Source organism: Elgaria multicarinata, chromosome 1, assembly GCF_023053635.1.
Source record: "Elgaria multicarinata webbii isolate HBS135686 ecotype San Diego chromosome 1, rElgMul1.1.pri, whole genome shotgun sequence".
Taxonomy (NCBI): domain Eukaryota; kingdom Metazoa; phylum Chordata; class Lepidosauria; order Squamata; family Anguidae; genus Elgaria; species Elgaria multicarinata.
Window position 1 is genome coordinate 91283100 of NC_086171.1, and position 22595 is coordinate 91305694.

The 22595-nt window shown below is 45.1% G+C and overlaps 1 protein-coding gene across 1 annotated transcript in view; it reads right to left on the minus strand.

Annotated features, from left to right (window-relative positions):
* Positions 1–22595, minus strand: part of MRC2 (mannose receptor C type 2) — a 58440-nt gene that overhangs the window by 20086 nt on the left and 15759 nt on the right. The window contains exons 9-14 of the mRNA XM_063132120.1: positions 11485–11600; positions 11054–11202; positions 5778–5995; positions 3892–4034; positions 2542–2644; positions 1694–1832 (exon numbers count right to left, since the gene is read on the minus strand). Coding sequence (XP_062988190.1) covers positions 1694–1832; positions 2542–2644; positions 3892–4034; positions 5778–5995; positions 11054–11202; positions 11485–11600 — 868 coding nt within the window. The remainder of the gene's footprint in view (positions 1–1693; positions 1833–2541; positions 2645–3891; positions 4035–5777; positions 5996–11053; positions 11203–11484; positions 11601–22595) is intronic.

A 22595-nucleotide genomic window follows, 5' to 3' on the forward strand; every position in this document is an offset into this window, starting at 1 on the left:
CTGGGCACCAGCACAAAATGGCTGCCATGGGAGGTGTGGCAAAGGACAAATAATTTGCCCAAAAGACTAAGTACAAGACAGAGGTGGGGTCTGAACCCCAACACGCTAAACGACAGCACCAACAGAAACTCATTCCACAGCAGTCCCAGCTTCTTGTAAGAAACAGAGTTAATTTGATTTTTTTTTTAAAAAAAAAAGGGGGGGGGATAGGGGCCCGTTGGCGCCCATATGGACACCATGTTGCCTACCCCTGGGGTTTAAAGTACTTATATCCTGCCCCTCCATTTCATTTGTACAGTTAAAAATTATAAAATCCTCAGAAATTAGTCAAACCATTAACAACAGCAAAAATAAACAGTATCATAAAAAACCACGGGTGCAGCTGATAAGAGCAATATAAAAAGGCATGGAGGTCAGACCCAAAATAATCCTCCATCTGGCAGGTCAAATAGTGCTGAGATTAGCTCAACTTAAAGCAAACTGCCATAGCCATAGAAACCATGAGGTCGAGGCAGGGGTCTCCCCCAGCTATTGATGTCAATAAGAGCTATGCACCCGTTGCCTCTGCTAATGGACATGCTTTGGTTGGCTGACAATGACAAGAAACTTCCTTCAAAAGAAGAACAAGTGAAAGAATGTTTGATAAAATGGGACCAGAATATGGGATATAGTATACCAATGGCACAATGGGGAAATATGTGGACAAGAGGGCTAAAATTTATGTTAAGTACTAATCTTAAAGAAAATTGTTACAAAATGATGTATAGGTGGCATATGCCACCAGCAAAATTGGCTAAAATGTATAAAGGGGCATCAGGATTGTGCTGGAAATGTGAAGAGCAGCACGGAACATTCTACCATGCATGGTGGACCTGCAAAAAAGCAAAAACTTTCTGGATACAAATTAATTCTGTCATCCAAAAAATCCTAAAAATTAATATCCAACTGAAACCGGAATACTTTTGGGATTTATGGATGATCAAATGAAAAAGAACCATGGGACTATATTCTTATAGATGACGACAGCTGCAAGATTACTATATGCACAAAGATGGAAGGCCAAAATAGCGCCCACAATAGAGGAATGGCTACTGAAGATGTTTGAGCTATCGGAGATGGCGAAACTCATGGCAATAATGAGAGAAAAATCGACTGTAAGATTTATAAGTGAATGGGAACCCTTTGTAAACTTCAGGAGGGGAGGGGATGAGAGAAAGATGACTTGTATATCTGTGGATCCAACCAATAAAGTAGGATATGTTAAGAGAGAAATTAGAGATTTGGATTTGACAGTGATAGAGTAAGAAATAAATAATAACAACATTGTTGCATATTTTTACTGGGGAGACTATTTGAAGAACATTTTATTTTTGTGTGGGTTTTTTTGTTCATTTTTGTTTTGTTTTTTTGCTCTGTAATGTCTTTTATTTATTGGTGTTTGGAAATAATAAAAAGATTAAACCACAAAAAGAAACTTCCTTCAAACCTCACGTTTCACGATATGCAGAAATGAAAAAAGAAACCGCGTAATTCTTTATTGTGACTAAGATGCTTAAGAACGCGGGGCAAAACCCAAAGGCAGCTGGAAATGGAATGGAAGCTGCAAAGCAAGTTCAAATTCCGTCTTCTATACATTGCGCTCTCCAAGTTTCCAGGGCTCCTCTAGCTCCCCTCCCATCATCATCCCAGTCACCTTTGGGCAATTTGCAGATCCAGTCCAGTTGAACTTCACACTGGAGAGTCATCCACTGCAAGGAAGCCAAGTCCAGTGCCACACAGTTACGGATGTCATCGTCATCATGGTTACTGCGGTCAAAGTTCTGGTATGAAAACTGAGGGCCAAGGAAAGGTGTGGGGCACGTTAGTCTCTGAGACTCCTGCTCAGGTAGCCCCCGGTCATCCCCCTCCCCTCGCCCATTTCCTTGAGGGCAAGCACCCTGTCTGACCACAATGACGGGGTAGCTAAGCCACACGCACAAACTTGCTGCCATGACTATCGCTGCCACCACCAGCAAGTTGGCTACCTGCTGACCCCCATGGCAGCCGGCAGAGGGGCAGCACTGAACAGAGCTGTGAGCCACAAAGAGCATGGGAACCCTTCTTTGTAAACTTTGCAAACCCTTTGTAAGCACACCCATAACTGCTGTAAACCGCCCAGAGAGCTTCAGCTGTGGGGCGGTATATAAATGTAATAAATAAATAAATACATTTCTCTGGGCCGGCCATCTTAATTATGCCGGCCCTGCCCAAGACATGCATATCTCAGGGAGGGTCTGGCAAAACTAAGCCAGTGGCGCTGGGGAGTTTGGGTGTGGAGCCCTGTGCTCCAAGATCCAAGGCTGCGGCAGCCCCCGTACTCACCGCACGCAGGAAGTCTGCCGGGCGGCAAAGACTGGCGCAGCAGCCCACCACTGGTGCTTCCCACGTGAACTCCACTGCCCCATCATCTCAGTTATGCAGGCCCCACCGCAGGGGGGTTAAGCATGCAAAACTCTCTTCCCCTTTTTAAAGGGGGCCTGTCTGTGCCAACCCACCACTCACCCCAAGCCCATCACTCCATCGCCAGCTCCTCTCAACTCCAGGGTCCCGGCGATTCAAGCCAATCCAGAACCAGTGCTGTTCGTGGATTTCAGGTTCTGAGACCCTGGAGGGAACCAAAGAGGAGAAAGATCAGGAGGGATAAAGACACTGTCGGCAACTCATAGATGTTGACTTTTTCAGTGCTGGTGCTCCAGTCGTGGTGGCCCACTAAAGCTTTCAGGGCATTTCCCCCTGTTCTTCTCTCTGCCTCTCATCAAAGACCTTGTTGTTGTTTATCACATGCCCAGAGGAAAATGAGTGACACAACTTGAGTCAAGGTATTTGGTGAGGAGAATTTGGGCCTCAGTAAGACTCTGGGTAGGTTGAAATTTATGCAGAGTCAGAGGTTGATAATACACAAGGATCTAGGGTACAGGATACTCAAGAATAATAGTAGTACAATTTCTACCTAACAAAATACTTAATTCTATTTCTTGCTTTCTCTAACAGTTAAAACAAATGTTCTTGTTGGACATCCCTTCTTTTTTGTTTTTAAGTCAGAACATAGATCTTGTTAGCCCAGAACTGCTCCCTCTACTGTCCAAGGGCACAAGCAGAGAGAGGCCTTTCCCAGCCCTGAGATCCTTTCTCTGGAGACAGCCAGAATTGAACCTAGGACTGCCTACATATAAAGCATGTACATATAAAGCATGTGCTCTACCGCAGGGCTATGGTTTGGCTTTATGCTCAGGGCATGTAGAACACGAGAGATTGAGGAGAAGTTTACCCCATTAATCAAATTGTCCAGGAGGGATTTTTATCTGCCCCTGCTGCAAGTGGTTTGGCTCAGTTGCTTGAATTGTTTATTGCAGAAGGGACAGGGAGATACCAGCATTGAGGAGAATTTTACAAGGCTTGACTTAAAAAATATCAAAGAGGGGACCACTGATGAACCAGTCAACTTGTGGGGTTTACTTTTATTTTTAGCAAAAACTGAACACGTGATAACCTCCCAGGAAACAGACAGGCTTCTTCTGAAGCCAACAGGTATTTTTGTCACAGCAAAGCCCTCTCATTCTTTCCCCACTCCCTTCCCCTTTAAAAATTGCCAGATAACATTTTTATTCTCCAGATTTTAAAGAAGCCAGGACTGCTCAACTTATTTCTTTCAGCTCCCGGCTCCAATTCAAAAAGGATCAGAGCACCATCTAGCCAACGAAGTAATTGCCGTGACATTACCTCTTGCAGGCACATGACCTGAGACACATTTGCAAGTGCACCTACGTACCCAGGAGCACCCAGGTATGCATGAGTGCACATAGATATACATGCAAAGGTGTCACCTGGAAACATGAATCTTTTGCTCCTCACCCGAAAATCTTGTTGAGGGTATTGGCCACAAAATGTTCCTCCTCAAAACTGCCTAGGCTCAAAAGCTGTGCTTTCAGCTCCTGGCAGAACAACTGGGCACTGATCCAACTTTTCTTTTCCTGCAGTTTCTCATAGTTGAACACCTGTCCAAGAAGCAGGGAGAAAGGAGTCATCTCACAGGGGCTACAGACTCCAAGCATTAACAACCATTACTATAAGGCACTGTGCACCATCCCAGAAATGCACAGTATAGCACCAATACCCCCAGGAGAATTGAACCTGACCACTATGAGCAGCACACAGATGGGAAAGATTTCACACAAAGACCTCACTGGGGGAAAGATGAGGGTGGGGTCCTACAAAGTGAAAATAAGGCTGTCCCAGAAGAATGTCCTTCCCTTGGAGACTCACCTAAAACACAGCCTGACAACTTTTCAAAACCAGCACCAGACATTACTTACGATTTGGTTGGTTTTGGGGACAGGATAGGGATAGGAACTTTGGGCCCTCCAGATGTTGCTAGACTACAGCTCCCATAATCCCTGGCAATTGACTATTACTATAAAGCACTGGCTCAAGCTGATGGGATTTGGATTCCAACACCATCTGGCAGGCCACAACTTCCCCTCCTAGGGGACAGGATAATACAAAGTTCAGGTTTTATTCTTTGTAAGACATTTAAATAGTGGTTGGCGATTGGTTTTGGTTTCATTTTTATAAAAAGGTACTCATATTAAAAGCAAACGTAACTCTTATGCAATCTTTTAACTCACATATTCTATTAAAGGGAAAATCCTATTCATTGGATTGTACTCCAAATGTATTTTCAAATATTTAGTTATATTTACAAAAAAAACCCCACCTATAAATAATAGAACCGTTTTTGTCCATATTGTTAAAATGGACACCTCTTTTCTCCTTTTTAAAAATACAGTGAGAAGCATTTGAGAATAACTAGAATTTGACATAAAATATAAAATTGTATTAAGGGCAATGCATTTATTGCAGATATGCAAGCAAGGAGAGTATGAGGGGTTTATCATAACCCAAGTGTCAATCTTGAAAGCCCTCAGACTCTCACAGTACTCCCTTTAATTGACAGCAACATACAGTCTTTAATTGTCTCTCATTCACTTTGAAACCCTCAAATTAAATATACACACAGAGATGGAATTGGGGGGGGCAGGGGTTTGTGACAGCACAGAACAATTCCTATGGTACCTGAAATGAAACAGAATGGGGGGGGGGTCCATTTATGTATTTATATTGTTTTGGTCCCCAAATACAGGAGGTTTAAATAGATCTCATAATGCCCCTAGAAGATACTCAAGCTTCTCATATTAGGGATGTCTTTGTTCGTGTGTGAGACTGTCTATCTTACACACATGCATGCGCAAATATGCATACCCACCATAATCTAAGTTGCATTATTAAAGTGTTTTCACAAATTTTGAATAAAAATCAATTTGAGTTAAAATAAAATCCCCTTCCATGGAGGGTTCTGAGTGAGAGCCATGAGGCTGGCTGGCCTCCCTCCCTTTGTGTAGGGTGACCCTATGAAAAGGAGGACAGGGCTCCTGTATCTTTAACAGTTGCAGAGAAAAGGGATTTTCAGCAGGTGTCCTTTGTATACATGCAGCACCTGGTGAAATTCCCTCTTCCTCACAATAGTTAAAAGCTACAGGAGCCCTCCTCTCTTTTGTATCTGGTCAAGAGGCTCCTGCAGCTTTAACTGTTATGATGAAGACAAAATTTTCAGGTGCTACATGTATTTATTACACTTGCTGAAATTCCCTTTCCTATACAGCTTTAAAGATACAGGAGCCCTGTCCTCCTTTCCATATGGTCACCCAACCTTTGTGGATGCAAAATGAATGTATACTTACCTTGTAGCAGTGCCTCAGTTTGGGGCTGGAGCTCCATCCGGAAGGACAAGAGCCAGTGAGGCTGGGTGTGGGATGTGGTGAGGGAAGCTCAGGGTTCACTGGAGTTCCCAAATTCTGCCTGCAGATATATTTGGCCTTGGAAGTGGTGCAGTTCTTCACTTCCCATAGGCCCACGGCACTCCCAGTGGCCAAGGCAACGCAGCCACCTCTGTTATAGCCTATAAAACTCGAGGGAAGGGGGAAATATACCAGAGAACGTGTTTAAGCCAAAGACATGATTTCCCTCTGGCTTGGCAAAGCGATTAATCGTGTTTACTATGGCTAGAAGTACTTTTTTTTAACTTCCTTGCATCAAGAAAAAGCATGTGTCCTGCTGTTGCCATCATATCCTCTTTGTGAGCTTCCCGGGGGCATCTGATTGGCTACTATGGGAACAGGATGCTGGATTAGATGGATCCAGACCGGATCCAGCAGGAATGTTCCTAAATTCTGACTTTAGGTTGTATGAAGATGCATCACATTGTGCTCAGTGGATGCAGAGTATCCTTGTCAATACAGATGGGCCTTTCTCTACAGTAAAACAACCTTCCTTTAAAACCCACTGTTTCACTTGCAAGTGAATGCGCCACGGTATCACCGCATGTGGGTACTCCCACCACATCCAGAGGACACCTCCAGGCTACAATCCCCACTTGTAGTTCCACATTTCCAACCCGCTCAGTTGCTTTCACCATCTCCACCTCCTGCTGCACAATCTGTCCCTTTACTTCCTCTAGTTCAGAGGCACCATCTTCAAATGTTTGTCCACAGCATTTTTGCCAGAGAAATTTCTTTTAAAGTGGCAAAAATCAATATTGGATTTTATTCACAAATGTAAAAGAAAAGCAAGACCTAAAACAACCACTTTATATACTATCTGTCTCTTTGGCCACAGCTAGACCTAAGGTTTATCCTGGGATCATCCAGGGTTCACCCCTGCCTGAGCACTAGATCCCCTGTGTGTCACCTAGATGAACAGGTTTGACCCCTGGACGATCCAGGGATAATCCTTAGGTCTAGCTATGGCCGAAAGATAGTATATAGACCACAAAAATGGGGGACTAGGTGTATCAAATATCTGAAGATATTTCAATGCTTATCAACTTATCAACAATGATTATCTTATGCGAACTGTCCAGAGAGCTTCGGCTATTGGTCGGTATAAAAATGTAATAAATAAATAAATAAATAAATGTAATGACAAAGAAAAAACATGGATCAATATGGAAATCCCAAAAGACAGAATAAACTAAAGGGCGGGGAACTAAGCTTTTAAATTAGCAATGTAAATATACCAGTGAAATCATAAACCCTTTCCTCCGTGCCACAATAGTAGCACAGAGCAACTGACACGAAAAATTAGCCCTGCTACCATCACCAGCAATTCCCGTCTTGTTTCACCCTTTATTTTACAGTAAAAATAATTTTTAAATAATACAGACCATGGGAGACTTTCAGATTAAGGGCGAAACCTCACCAGGTTGCTCCCTGCTGGACAGGAGCTCCAGTCTCAGAGGTTTCTGGGATTCCTATGTTCTGATGGGTTGCTGCTGGCAGGACGGGAGGAGCAAGGGAAGCGATTTTTGCCTCTCTGTCCTGCGGTTGAGGAGGCCACAGGATACAGTGTATCCTGGCTTCTCCTCCTCCCTCCCCTCCCTCGTCCACCTCCTTTTCCCTCTCCCCGTCCTTGTCTGAGGTCCTGACACAGCCACTGCGGAGCTGAGAGGAGATCAGAGTGGATAAAGATCGGAGTGGGGATTTTCACCTCTGAGCTCTGTATTGCCTTGGAGATGAAAATCCCCAATATCCTATGGGCCCCTCAGGCAATGTCTAAGGGCCACAGGATTGTGCCCTAAGAGATCTATATATAGGAATAGCTCTAGGTCTGGCACCCAAATGAAAGTTCTACTGTTATTATTATTATTATTTATTTATATAGCACCATCAATGTACATGGTGCTGTACTGGATCCAAATTCAATTGTATGTCAACTTCCACAGTTAAAGCAATGGTTATACATCCACTAACACAACTGATCTCATTTTTTGATCGGGTAAACTCCCGTGTGGACTGTGGGAATGCTGTGGGCATAATATATCTCGACTCAGCAAAGCTTTTGACAAAGTACCACATGACATTCTGATTAGCAAACTAGCTAAAAGTGGGCTAGATGGAACAACTATTAGGTGCATCCACAGTTGGCTGCAGAATCAGACTCAAAGAGAACCTTCAACGGAATCTTCTCAAACTGGGGGAAGGCAACGAGTGGGGTACCACAGGGCTCAGTCCTGGGCCCAGTGCTCTTCAACATTTTTATTCATGTTTTGGATGAGGAGGTGCAGGGAACGCTTATCAAATTTGTAGATGACACAAAATTGGGTGGGATAGCTAATACCCTGGAAGACAGAAACAAATTTCAAAGTGATATTCATAGGCTATAGCGCTGGGCTGAAAACCACAGAATGAAATTTAATAGGGATAAATGCCAAGTTCTACATCTAGGAAAAAGAAACCAAATGCACAGTTACAAGATGGGGGATACTTGGCTCAGCAATACTACAAACGAGAAGGATCTTGGAATTGTTGTAGATCGCAAGCTGAATATGAGCCAACAGTGCGATATGGATGCAAGAAAGGCAAATGCTATTTTGGGCTGCATTAATAGAAGTATAGCTTCCAAATCACGTGAGGTACTGGTTCCTCTCTATTCGGCCCTGGTTAGGCCTCATCTAGAGTATTGCGTCCAGTTCTGGGCTCCACACTTCAAGAAGGATGCAGACAACCTGGAGGGGGTTCAGATGAGGGCAACCAGGATGATGAGGGGTCTGGAAACAAAGCCCTATGAGGAGAGACTGAAAGAACTGGGCATGTTTAGCCTGGAGAGGAGAAGATTAAGGGGAGACCTGATAGCACTCTTCAAATACTTAAAACGGTTGTCACACAGAGGAGGGCCAGGATCCCTTCTCGATCCTCCCAGAGTGCAGGACGCAGAATAACCGGCTCAAGTTAAAAGAAGCCAGATTCCAGCTGGACATCAGGAAAAACTTCCTGACTGTTAGAGCAGTACGACAATGGAACCAATTGCCTAGGGAGGTTGTGTGCTCTCCCACACTAGAGGCCTTCAAGAGGCAAGTTTACAGCCATCTGTCAGGGATGCTTTAATGTAGATTCCTGCATTGAGCAGGGGCTTGGACTCGATGGCCTTGTAGGCCCCTTCCAACTCTGCTATTCTATGATTCTATGAACTGAAAACTACAAAAGTAAAGGGACTGGTATTCTATACCAATACGATAACAGTGGAAACGTCTTGGAATACTAATGAGATAAAATTAACCTGGGAACAAGATATTGGTATAACGTAGATCTGAAATAATGGGAATCATCTGCTCAATAGAGCTTGTAAAATCTGCCTGCAACAAAGCAAGAGAAAATACTCTGAAAACAATACATCGTCGAAACCTAAGCACAGAAAAACACAGTTATATTTATTGTGGCCTTGCTGCACAGAAGTTCCTTGAACATGGAGGCTTCCAAGTTTCCTACACCCTGCCAAGCCAAAGGCAGTAATGTGGGAGGAGCAACAGAGGCGTTCTTCACCCCCCCCTGTCCTCCGATCTCCAGTATTTTTGCTAGACGGGCTTTTCAGCCCGTCTGACAAGACAGCTTTGGATGGGGAGGAAAAGGGGTTGGAAGGGGCTCCTCTTTGGTCTCCTCTCCTTCCCGCCCACCAGAATGCCCCCTTTCCTCACTTTCCGAGGTTGAATTTCCCACCTTGGAGAGGTAGCCGTGGGCATGATGGTTTCCATGCCGGCTGCCAGGAGTGAATCCAGCAAGTGCACAAATAAAAACAATGACTCCGTCTGCCCTTGGACTGATTTCAATATTTGAAGGAAGCAATAAAAAATATTCTACACAAATGTAATTTATCTTTTGTGCTGCAGCAAGGTTAGAAATTCTAGCAAACATACATCATGAACATATTAGCGAAAAATGGAAACAGAGGTTCTGGACTTTGGCTGTAAGGGAAAACTGAATCAAATAAGTCTGTGCATTGAGAAAACAGACTAATATAAGATGACTTTTATGATAGCAGGAATAGACGAAGACATTATGCTAATCATAAAAAGGGTATTATCATAGGGAAAGCTATGAAGAGAACATTTGGGATGAACAGCCTTAACAAACATTTAGTCTATAAATCATAGAACGAGAATAGCAGAGTTGGAAGGGGCCCACAAGGCCATCGAGTCCAACCCCCTGCTCAATGCAGGAATCCACCCTAAAGCACCCCTGACAGATGGTTGTCCAGCTGCCTCTTAAAGGCCTCTAGTGTGGGAGAGCCCACAACCTCCCTAGGTCACTGATTCCATTGTCGTACTGCTCTAACAGTCAGGAAGTTTTCCCTGATGTCCAGCCGGAATCTGGCTTCCTTTAACTTGAGTCCGTTATTCCGTGTTCTGCACTCTGGGAGGATCGAAAAGAGATCCTGGTCCTCCTCTGTGTGACAACCTTTTAAGTATTTTAAGAGTGCTATCATGTCTCCCCTCAATCTTCTCTTCTCCAGGCTAAACATGCCCAGTTCTTTCAGTCTCTCCTCATAGGGCTTTGTTTCCAGACCCCTGATCATCCTGGTTGCCCTCCTCTGAACACGCTCCAGCTTGTCTGCGTCTTTCTTGAAGTGTGGAGCCCAGAACTGGACGCAATACTCTAGATGAGGCCTAACCAGGGCCAAATAGAGAGGAACCAGTACCTTGCGTGATTTGGAAGCTATACTTCTATTAATGCAGCCCAAAATAGCATTTGCCTTCCTTGCAGCCATATCGCACTGTTGGCTCCTATTCAGCTTGTGATCTACAACAATTCCAAGATCCTTCTCGTTTATAGTATTGCTGAGCCATACACTTCGTTGCAATATGAAAGTTGGAAAGGCAAAAGCCATCTTATCCAACTCATTGTTGTGAGGACAGGGTCACCCGCCCAGCCCGGCCCTTTGCAGGAGCCACCTGCACAGTCCAGAATTCCGCAGGCAAAGAGCAGGTGTGACAAGAAGGGACAAGAGAGCAAATGGGGTTCAAGCAGGGGGGAGGCAAAATACTTTCTTTCCCTTTTATTTTAAGGGGAAGGCATAAACCGGCATAATATTTGGGATGGTTTTCTTTCTAGCTCGAAGAGCAGGATGTACACACACAAGATAAACAAACCCTAGGTGTGTACACGCGTGCGCACAGAGTTTTTACCAGGCTGGTTGCGGTTCCAGTGGGTGTACGTGACTTCATCCCCGCTCAGCCAACGGAAGGAGCCTGTTTCGTTTATGTCCTGTAGCGCTGTCCAGAAATATTCATCCTCCCAGCTGTAAATTAGGCTGCTCACATAGGCCTGTTCAAACCTTGTCCAGGGAGACAAAGGAATGAGTCAGTCGCTTCCACACCACATCCTTCCTCCTGAGGTTGGTGTTCACCTGGCATCCTGCTATTTTGCCGCCATCTCTGGCATCCAGGTAGCACCTGCTCCTTCCAAAGACAACCACAATGGTCAAGTGCCTGGCCCACCTTCATTCTAAAGGATCTGCAGTGGAATATCTAGAAACCCTTGCCACCCTAACCCTGTTTATTTACAAAATGTCTATGCTACAAAAAGACCTCTACGTGTCTTATAACAAAGCACACACCTGTTGGTGATGGTGACCAGGGTAGACCTGTGGTCCTTGCACATCTTCCGAGCATCACTGTATATCACATGATCATCACCCAGCCAATAGCAAGATGGACTGTGCCATTTCCAACCCTGACAAGGACATAACAGTAAAAAACAAAAACAAAAACAACTCATGAAACTGATATGCATGAATTAACAATTAAATAATCACATATTGAAACTATAGGAAAGGAAAGGAAAGGAACCTCTCGTGCGAGCACTTGAGTCATCATTGCTGACTCCTCGAGGGACGCCTGCTTTCGCAACGTTTTCTTGGCAGACTTTGTAGTGGGGTGGTTTGCCATTGCCTTCCCCAGTCGTGGTTACCTTTCCCCCAGCTAGCTGGGTACTCATTTTACCAACCTTGGAAGGATGGAAGGATGGGTCGAAAGAGTAAGAAAAATTCAATGAATTTTATTTTGATAGTTTCATTCTAATTTGCTGGTGGGTTATTATGTTTGACCTATTTGGTTTTATTAGCCAACTAGCTCCTTCAAAATGTGATTTGCTATTAGGGCCAGCATCAGCGCTAGGCAGACTCAGGCAAATGCTGAGGCCCAAGCAGGGCTCACCAACACCAGCATTTCCCCCCTTCCCAGTGCTCAAAAGAGCACTCAATGGAACTCTTTTGAATGCTGCTGCCATGGTGTCACATGCACTATTCTGGCCTCCATAGTGCCTTTCAATCATTTCCCTCTCTTTTCTGGTGCTCCATTGAGTGCTGAGAAATAAAGACTTTTTAACAGGGGCCAGGGAACTCAGGGAGCACCGTCTATGCTCTTGCGAGTGGAGACAACAGCAGCAGCAGCAGCAGCAGCCAACAATGTAGTACCAGGAAAAGAGAGGGGAAATGAGATAAGCGGCAGTGTTCCTCCTCTGTCTTTGTCCTCCATTGCCCACCACAGTCCAGTAAGCCTCCATAGGGAGGTCCATGGACCTGGGGGACCTGGGCCCATGAAGGACATCTTGCCCAGGACCCCCTCAGACCCAAATTTGGCACCATGTACAATCAAACGAAACAAATAAGTTTACCCCAAACTACCACAGAGGTTTGCTAGGCAGGACGTTGGTACATCGGGGGTGGGGGGAAGGCTCAGAGGCACTATAATCAGATTGTTTAACTCAAACAACTCAACAACAACAACATGAAAATAAAGTGATGATAAGAGCAACCAGATGAAAACCAGGACACACTTCAAGAAAGTTTCACCACAGCCATTATAGTAAATGGTTCTTTTTAGAATCCATCATGTTTTCTTTCACAAATGTCCTCCTTCTGTAAAAAAATAAAAAGAAAAGTACAATGCATGCACACACACGCACACACACACGCACACACACAAATAACAAGGAAGATGTCACAATAGAGAAGTGGAGTGAGCGGTTGAGGGAAACCACCATGAAGAACCAAAGATAACCGTATCAAGCACACACTACTGCACAAAATGTGACAGAAATGACAGAACTACTGTGAAAACAGTGAAGATTACAAGGATCACTGAGAGAAGAGTAACAAATTCACTATCTGGTCTCTAACATTACACATATCACATTTCAGTGTGGAATAAAAGGACACCTGGGGCAGCATCCAATGCTGGCAATTCAACAGCACTGAACATACTGCACCAGCGGGAACATGGCAGCGTAGCTCCCTTCCACGCTAGATGTTTTGTGTGGAGTGGCCATGCTTGGCTCACTCACATTCCCTCAGTGTTGTCCTCCACTCAGTTCTTCCTTCTTTTTTCAGACCTCAGAAAGTCCAACTCTTTTTTAATCATAGAATCATAGAATAGCAGAGTTGGAAGGGGCCTACAAGGCCATCGAGTCCAACCCCCTGCTCAATGCAGGAACCCACCCGAAAGCATCCCTGACAGGTGGTTGTCCAGCTGCCTCTTGAAGGCCTCTAGTGTGGGAGAGCCCACAACCTCCCTAGGTCACTGATTCCATTGTCACACTGCTCTAACAGTCAGGAAGTTTTTCCCGATGTCCAGCTGGAATCTGGCTTCCTTTAACTTGAGCCCGTCATTCTGTGTCCTGCACTGTGGGAGGATCGAGAAGAGATCCAGGCCCTCCTCTGTGTGACAACCTTTTAAGTATTTGAAGAGTGCCCTCAATCTTCTCTTCTCCAGGCTAAACATGCCCAGTTCCTTCAGTCTCTCTTCATAGGGCTTTGTTTCCAGACCCCTGATCATCTTGGTTGCCCTCCTCTGAACACGCTCCAGCTTGTCTGCATCCTTCTTGAATTGTGGAGCCCAGAACTGGACGCAATACTCTAGATGAGGCCTAACCAGGGCTGAATAGAGAGGAACCAGTACCTCACGTGATTTGGAAGCTATATTTCTATTAATGCAGCCCAAAATAGCATTTGCCTTTCTTGCAGCCATATCGCACTGTTGGCTCATATTCAGCTTGCAATCTACAACAATTCCAAGATCCTTCTCGTTTGTAGTATTGCTGAGCCAAGTATCCCCCATCTTGTAACTGTGCCTTTGGTTTCTATTTCCTAAATGTAGAACTTGGCATTTATCCCTATTAAATTTCATCCTGTTGTTTTCAGCCCAGCACTCCAGCCTATCAAGATCACTTTGAAGTTTGTTTCTGTCTTCCAGGGTATTAGCTATCCCACCCAATTTTGGGTCATCTGCAAATTTGATCAGCGTTCCCTGCACCTCCTCGTCCAAATCATTAATAAAAATGTTGAAGAGCACTGGGCCCAGGACTGAGCCCTGCGGTACCCCACTCGTTGCCTCTCCCCAGTTTGAGAAGGTTCCATTGATAAGTACTCTTTGAGTCCGATTCTGTAGCCAACTGTGAATCCACCGAATAGTTGTTCCATCTAGCCCACTTTTAGCTAGTTTGTTAATCAGAATGTCATGTGGTACTTTGTCAAAAGCTTTGCTGAAGTCAAGATATATGACGTTCACAGCATTCCCACGGTCCACAAGGGAGGTTACCAATTCAAAAAAGGAGATCAAATTTGTCTGACAGGACTTGTTCTTGACAAATCCATGTTGGCTTCTAGTGATCACCACATTGATTTCAAGGTGTTTACAGATTGACTTCTTTATACTCTGCTCCAGAATTTTCCCAGGGATGGATGTCAGACTGACTGGTCTGTAGTTCCCAGGTTCCTCCTTTTTGCCCTTTTTGAAGATAGGAACAACGTTAGTCCTCCTCCAGTCGTCCGGCACCTCACCCGTCTTCCATGATTTTGCAAAGATAATAGACAAAGGTTCTGAGAGTTCTTCTGCTAGCTCCTTCATTACTCTAGGATGCAGTTCATCGGGCCCTGGAGATTTGAACTCATTCAAGGAAATTAGGTGTTCTTTGACCATTTGTTTATCAATCTCAAACTGTAATCCTGCACCCTCAACTTCTGCTTCACTTTTTCCTGGGGGGTTATAGACCCGCTTTTGGGAGAAGACTGAGGCAAAGTAGGCATTGAGCACTTCAGCCTTTTCTTTGTCATCTGTTATCAATTTGCCATCCTCATTAAGCAGTTGAACCACCATTTCTTTCCTCTGTCTTTTACTACTCACGTATCTGAAGAAAGCCTTTTTATTGCTTTTAGCATCCCTCGCTAATATCAGCTCATTCACAGCTTTAGCCTTCCTGACGCCATTTCGGCACTTCTGCGCCACTTGTCTGTACTCTTCTTTTGTAGCCTGGCCTTCCTTCCACTTCCTATATGTATCCCTTTTTGTTTTCAGGTCATCTCTAAGCTTTTTGTGGAGCCACATTGGTTTCCTCTGTTGTCTTCTATCTTTTCTCCTTGTTGGAATGGTTTGTAACTGTGCCTTTAAAATTTCCTTTTTTAAATACTCCCACCCATCCTGCACTCCTTTTCTCATTAGGCTCATTTGCCATGGGACCTTACTTATCATAGTTCTGAGTTTATTAAAATCAGCTTTCCTAAAATCCAGAGTACGTATATGGCTATGCTCAACTTTTGTCTCCTTCATAATCAAGAATTCAAGTATGATGTGGTCACTTTCCCCCAGAGTTCCCGTAACTGCCACTTTATCCACTAAATCATCCCTATTGGTCAATAACAAGTCAAGGATTGCCGATCCTAAAGCATCGCACCATCTCTGCAGGTATAGACAACCTTAGCGGTATTCTTCGGAAGTTTTAAAGGGGTGTGCTTTCAACATGTGCAGTGATGTATCAAACATGTGAAATGCAGGTTGCTTATCTGTAACTGCAGTTCTTCAAGTGGTCATCTGTGCATTCACACATTGTGGGCTCCCCCACTGTCCTACTGCGCGTGCTCTGGCGGTTTCCACCCTTGTCCTCAGTTCCGTGAGACTGCCAATGGCTTCAGAACTGAGGGAATCAAAATAGGCAGATACCTCACTTGGTGCCAACCGAGATGATGTAGCGATACTGAAGAGGGGACGGTGGGTGAGTTGTGTGAATGCCATGATGACCACTCGAAGACCTACAGTTACAGGTAAGCAACCTGCATTTCTTCGTCGTGGTTTCTGTGCATCACACATTATGGGTGAATAACAAGCTCACTTAACGGAGGTGGGTAGGTTCACTATAGGAGACCTACTCCAGGATCAAGGAGAGGACGGCTCTGCCAAAGTTGCAGCCGTTCCAGGCTCTGACATCTAATGGTTGATGAATGTGGTATCGAAGGGCCCGGACCCGAGACTGGTACTGTAGGAGCTGTTGGTACTGGAGGGCTGTGCAGCTGTACTGGCAGTGGAGTCTGTGGAGTCGGAAGGTGGAGTTCAGCATGTCCGGACTCTTTTGATTTCTTAGAGGGATCCTTGGGTTTATTTTTACGGTCTTCTGATATTGACATGTTTTTGGATAATTTCCTTGCTTTAGAGACTGTAAGTGACCTCCCCAGAGTCAGGTGGTCCGTCTGGCACAGTGGAGGGCTAGCAGGGCCCGGTTGGGGCAAGGTCTGTCCCCAGTCTGACCAAGGATTATCCAGCACTTTTTTGGATAATTTCCTTGCTTTAGAGACTGTAAGTGACCTCCCCAGAGTCAGGTGGTCCGTCTGGCACAGTGGAGGGCTAGCAGGGCCCGGTTGGGGCAAGGTCTGTCCCCAGTCTGACCAAGGATTATCCAGCACTTCTAGAGCCCTCTTCTAAAGGATCGCCTTGAGGGGATCTGATTGGTTTCAGCGGACCAGTTTTGAGAGTTTCATGCAATGGGCACAAGACTCGACAACATGAAATTCTCCCAAACAAAGGAGGCAGAGGGAGTGGCCATCAGATAAAGGCACTTTATTGCCACAACCAGAGCACTTTTTAAATAGAGCCCTTTGTGCCACAGAGGTAGTGTAGGCCTGAAAAGCCGGGGGGGGGGGGAAGCAAAGCCACTACACTCAGGGAGATCTTGGGTGGATTCATGTTGTCCATTCTCCATACTGTTACTTTCAGGGTGTGAAGATATGGGTGGAGGATCAGACTGTGGTCCAAGGAGATGAGGTCTGGTACTGGTGGGAGCCAGAGGAACACCCCTTTCAATAGAATATGAAGGGAGGCAAACCAAGGCTGTCGTGGCCACCACAGTGCTATAAGGATGGCATTTGAGGCATCTGTCCTGGGTTTAGTGATGACCCGAGTTAGCATCAGGGACGGAGGAAATAGGTAGCACAGAACATCTGTCCATGGTATTAGAAGAGTGTCTCCAAGAGACGATTTGCTGTGGCTTAATCTCGAGCAGAACCTCCAGCAAAACACATTGTTTGGCGAGGCGAAGAGGTCTATTGTTGGCATTCCCCAACATGTGAAGAGGCACTGAAGTATCGCTGGCGAGAGCTCCCACTCATGGGTCGAGGGGTAAACCTGACTGAGGGTGTCTGCTGGGTGGTTTTCTTTCCCTGCAATATGCAGGATGGTCAGAGTGATTCCCCTTGGGATCACCCAGTTGTAGATATCCAGAATACGTGCCGCCTTGCTTGTTGAGATACCAGACAAGCGGTGTTGTCAGATAGGATCTGAACATGGCGATGTAGAATAAAGGAGGTGAGGAACAGGCTAACTAATTAATTTTTATTTTTTATTTTTTTGCAGCTAATGAAGAGAGAAAAGTGAAGAAAGAGGCAAAGATTAGGAGAAAGGAAAAACCTCAGCAATGAGGGGGAAAAATAGATTCTCTTGGAGTGAAGCTCCCAACATGCAGCACCAGCAGCAGTCAAAAGAGAACTGAGGACAAGGGTGATTGATGGTGGTTAATAAATCAGATTTGGGAGGAGGGAGACAGCGAGCAAAGAGATTGAATAAACAAATACATGTGTTAGAACAAGAGCTTGATGTTTGCGATAACACACACACACATCATATCCCCCGAAGCATGCGCAGTGAGACGGTGGGGGAGGGATCCCGCCAAACACCATCCTCAGCTATGGAAGTTTCCCAAAACCAGACTCAGCGCAGGCACAGAGCCCACCATGTGTGGATGCACAGAGACCACGATGGAAAACCTGCTGTTACTCAGCACACATTCTCTATTGCCTTTTCAACTGGGTACATTTATCAGCCAGTTTCCAGCTATGTGTTTTAAATATTATTAATAATAATATATCTATTTCTTACCCGCCTCTCCCTTTGGATCGAGGCAGGGAACAACATTAGAACAGGAATCAATACATCTTAAAAATTCTTGATTTTACATTGATCTGGATAGGCCTGCCAGAGAAGGCTAAATATTAAAGGCTAATATTAAATATATATTTTTTAATATTAAAATATGAGTGACACAATGCTTAAATGAAAGAGTGTTATAGTGCTATCAGGCTAAATTTTTTAAAAAGTGAATCCTTACTATCTTTCTGGTCACCACCATTTCAATAATGTTTTTTTCTAATGAAATAAATCCAAACTACACTTTCATCCCAAAGCAAAGCTTAAACATTGTTGGTTTTGACGTTTCATGGACAGTATTGGGCAATTGTGCTTAAATAAATGATGGGTTTTTTTTTAAGGATCACTGCTCCCTCGGCATAAAAAATACAATACAGTAAACAAAGCAAATACCTTGTAGTAGTAACTACAATTTGTTGCCCTTTCATGACACGACAAATCAGGCGCCTGAGGCAGCTGCTTCACTCTCCCTAACAAAGGGGTGGTCAACTGTGGGAGGTCCAGGGGCCATATTCTCTCCCCAGACCCCTCTCCCCTCCATACGGGGGGGGGGGGGGAGATTTTTTTAAAAAAAAAACTACCAGTGGTTTGCTAACAAAATTCAGCAGCAAGCTGCTCCATAGCACTACAAAAGGTTGCATTCACCTTGTTTGCAACTCAGTTTGATCCTTTTGGCCACCCGTAGCTGCTACAAAGTGCAGAAAGGGTCACCTGTAGCTTGCAAACAGAGTGCTACAGGCAACATTTTAATGTAAATTTTGTTTTCATTTTGAACCACTGCCATCGAATTCAGTAGCACAGCAGTGAGGGCCACGTGTGTTGCCCTGCTGTCTTGCCCTAAGGCTAGAAGCTCCATCACAGGGGAAGGGGGAGGAAACACGCTCCCTACCGTCCCTTCTCCGCCCATGTTTTTGTTCCTCAGTTACGTTCTCTTTCAAAAGAGTTAGTAGACAACCAGCTCGAGGCCCATTGAGTCTGCAGCTCTAACGGCGCCGCTTCTCCTGCACACAGCAGGAGAGAGCAGCAATTCCGTGTTCAAGAATACATCGGACTTAACGAGGTTCTTTTTGTCACGCAAGGAAGGCCAGAAGGGGCAGAAGGCGCGCGGGAGGCAGACGAGGTCATGTGAGGGACCTGAGCAAACTCCGTGAGTGCCCAGTAACGAGCGTGCAATAAAACACTCGTAGGATGGAGCTCTAGGTCTGGTTCTGATAACACAGCAGGATGTACACACAGAAAATGTGCAATATCCCTGCTAATGTGGAAAGTCAGTTGCAACTCCACTTGTAGCTTACAGTGGAAGAGCAATGCTTTGGTTCTAGGATCCATCTTTCTGGAAATAGCCTGAGAGGGTTTTTTCCCCACGATTGTGGCCTTGGGTTGTTCTTAGAATGGAGCTGAAAAAACAATTCTGCCATGGATTTATTGCCCTGTACACCCTTCCTTGGGAATAAGCCCTCATTCCCAAGGAATTGCACTGTAAGGCCACAGCTAGACCTCAGGTTTATCCCTGGATCGTCCAGGGGTCAAACCTGTTCATCTAGGTGGCACACAGGGGATCCAGTGCTCAGGCAGGGGCGAACCCGGGATGATCCCAGGATAAACCTTAGGTCTCGCTGTGGCCAGAGTCTCTCTGCCTTTCCCCCCATGTGTAAAAACACAATTAAAACTGACCTTGCCCCAATGAGTGTCGTAGATTTGGTCTTATTAACTACGTTAGTTTTCAAGGTCACTCACAGCACAAGATGAAGCAGCTCAGCATTTAAAAAGAGGACAACCACATCAAGGCAATAAGGCCTCTTCCCCACAGCCAATGTCCGGCCCCTCATCAGAGGCTCTAAGAAGGGGAAACCCAATCTCTCTTTGACAAAAAAGAGGCAAATCCCATCACGGCCTCATTTCAGAGCTCAGGCTTATTGATATTGGCACCTCTCTGGAGCTGGGAGCACAATAAGAGCTGTTCATGCCAAGGCAGCTCAAATTGGCCAGGCAGATGGAGGGAGGACCTCTTCTGAGATCCTAAAAGCTGCTTTTGAAGGCAACCACAGTTTTCACTGTTCTCCACAGAGCGAAGAGGCCTTCGAAAGGAGGCAGCAGGTTTGCAGACTGAGAGGAGAGCAAAAGGAAAGCAAATAAATGAGCGGGAACAAGGAAGCACTATCTCTTGCAAACCCAGGGGAAGAAGGAAACAGGAAACAGGTTTAGTAGGACAGCTCAGCAGGGGAGACATTTTCTTCAACAGATCAATGCCATCATAAAACTATCTGATCACAAGGGGCCCAGTGGATCATCTAGTAGTTCAGTGTTTTCCAACCCATATACTTTGCAGTATGTCAAGTAGAAAAGCAATAGTCCAGGTATAATTTCAGATTAGAAACAGACCATCTACCTTCATTTCGGGTGCCTGTACATCACCCCCTTAGGCAACCTACTCCCTCTACCATTGTCAGTGAACAGCTCTGCCACCCTTTGCCATTTCTTTATCTTGCCATCAGAGGGCAGTACAGGGATCATTTGGAATAAAAATAAAATTTGGGCAGGAGGCATCATTTAAAATGAGGCTATCCTGCTGAATAGTGACAATTTCAGGTATTCCTATTTATGTAACTTCTGCTTGATGCCTCTATTTGCTGGATTATAGTTAGCCAATTGGCAGATGTCTTTTGGGATAACAATACCTAGGTATCTCATGCAAGAATGCTACAGATTGACCTTAAACTGGTCCTGAATTTTCTGCTGCTTTGCTTGGGGCACATTCATGTACAGCAGTACTGATTTATTATAATTAATTTGAAGTCCAGAACCTTTCTGAAATTTAGACACACTGATCAGGTTTGTCCAATAACTGCACGCCAGTATGGCTTATTTAAGCCACGACGCATTGTGTTGTGTGCTGCCCATTCTTTCATAGAATCATAGAATAGCAGAGTTGGAAGGGGCTACAAGGCCATCGAGTCCAACCCCCTGCTCAATGCAGGAATCCACCCTAAAGCATCCCTGACAGATGGTTGTCCAGCTGCCTCTTGAAGGCCTCTAGTGTGGGAGAGCCCACAACCTCACCAGGCAACTGATTCCATTGTCGTACTGCTCTAACAGTCAGGAAGTTTTTCCTGATGTCCATCCGGAATCTGGCTTCCTTTAACTTGAGCCCGTTATTCCATGTCCTGCACTCTGGGAGGATCGAGAAGAGATCCTGGCCCTCCTCTGTGTGACAACCGTTTTAAGTATTTGAAGAATGCTATCATGTCTCCCCTCAATCTTCTCTTCTCCAGGCTAAACATGCCCAGTTCTTTCAGTCTCTCCTCATAGGGCTTTGTTTCCAGACCCCTGATCATCCTGGTTGCCCTCCTCTGAACACGCTCCAGCTTGTCTGCGTCCTTCTTGAATTGTGGAGCACAGAACTGGATGCAATACTCTAGATGAGGCCTAACCAGGGCCGAATAGAGAGGAACCAGTACCTCACGTGATTTGGAAGCTATACTTCTATTAATGCAGCCCAAAATAGCATTTACCTTTCTTGCAGCCACATCACACTGTTGGCACAATTCCAGCTTGGGCGGGCGGGCACCATGGCTTATCATGTGCAAACCTGGTGAGGTTGGCTTATGTGAGGACTCAACGACCCTCATATACTCCTAAAACAGCCTGTGGGTTTTAACCCTTGAGGGGGTTTTCAACCCTCATATAAGCCACTTTTGCTGGGTTTGCAAGACAAGATGAGCCATGGTGATCACCTGCCATGGATTGAATATTCAAAATGGCTGGTGGCACACACCACAACCCACTATGGCTTAGTGTGAACTGACCCACTCCTCTCCTGCTGAACAATCTTAGTTGCCAAACTCTGCCTTGCTGTGGCATCCTGCACCCTCCCTCCTTCCTCAGCAGTCTCCTCAGCCACATTCTTTTGACACTCCGCTAGTCAGCAAAATAGCTTTTTCTAATCCCACCTGGGTGAAATCTACACAGCAACCTTGAAGAAGCTTGTTAGAAAGCCTTACACGGCTTGGGACCACAATACCTGACGGAACGCCTCTCCCGACATGAACCTACCCGCCCACTGCACTCTACATCTAAGGCCCTCCTCCAAGTGCCTACTCCGAGGGAAGCTCAGAGGATGGCAACAAGAGAGAGGGCCTTTTCAGTGGTGGCCCCCCAATTATGGAATGATCTCCCCGACGAGGCTCGCCTGGCGCCAACATTGTTATCTTTTCGGTGCCAGGTTAAGACCTTTCTCTTCTCCCAGGCATTGAACAACATATGCTGAGTTTGTTTGTTTTTAACGGACCCCAGAATAGCTGTTTTTATAAGGAAACTTTTGTTTTTATGCTTTTTATGTTTTTAAACATTGTATATTTGTTTTTAATGTTTACTGTTTTTAACTTTTGTAAACCGCCCAGAGAGCTTCAGCTATGAGGCGGTATATAAATGCAATAAATAAATAAAATAAATAAATCCTGCCAACTTTGGTTGTGTCCTC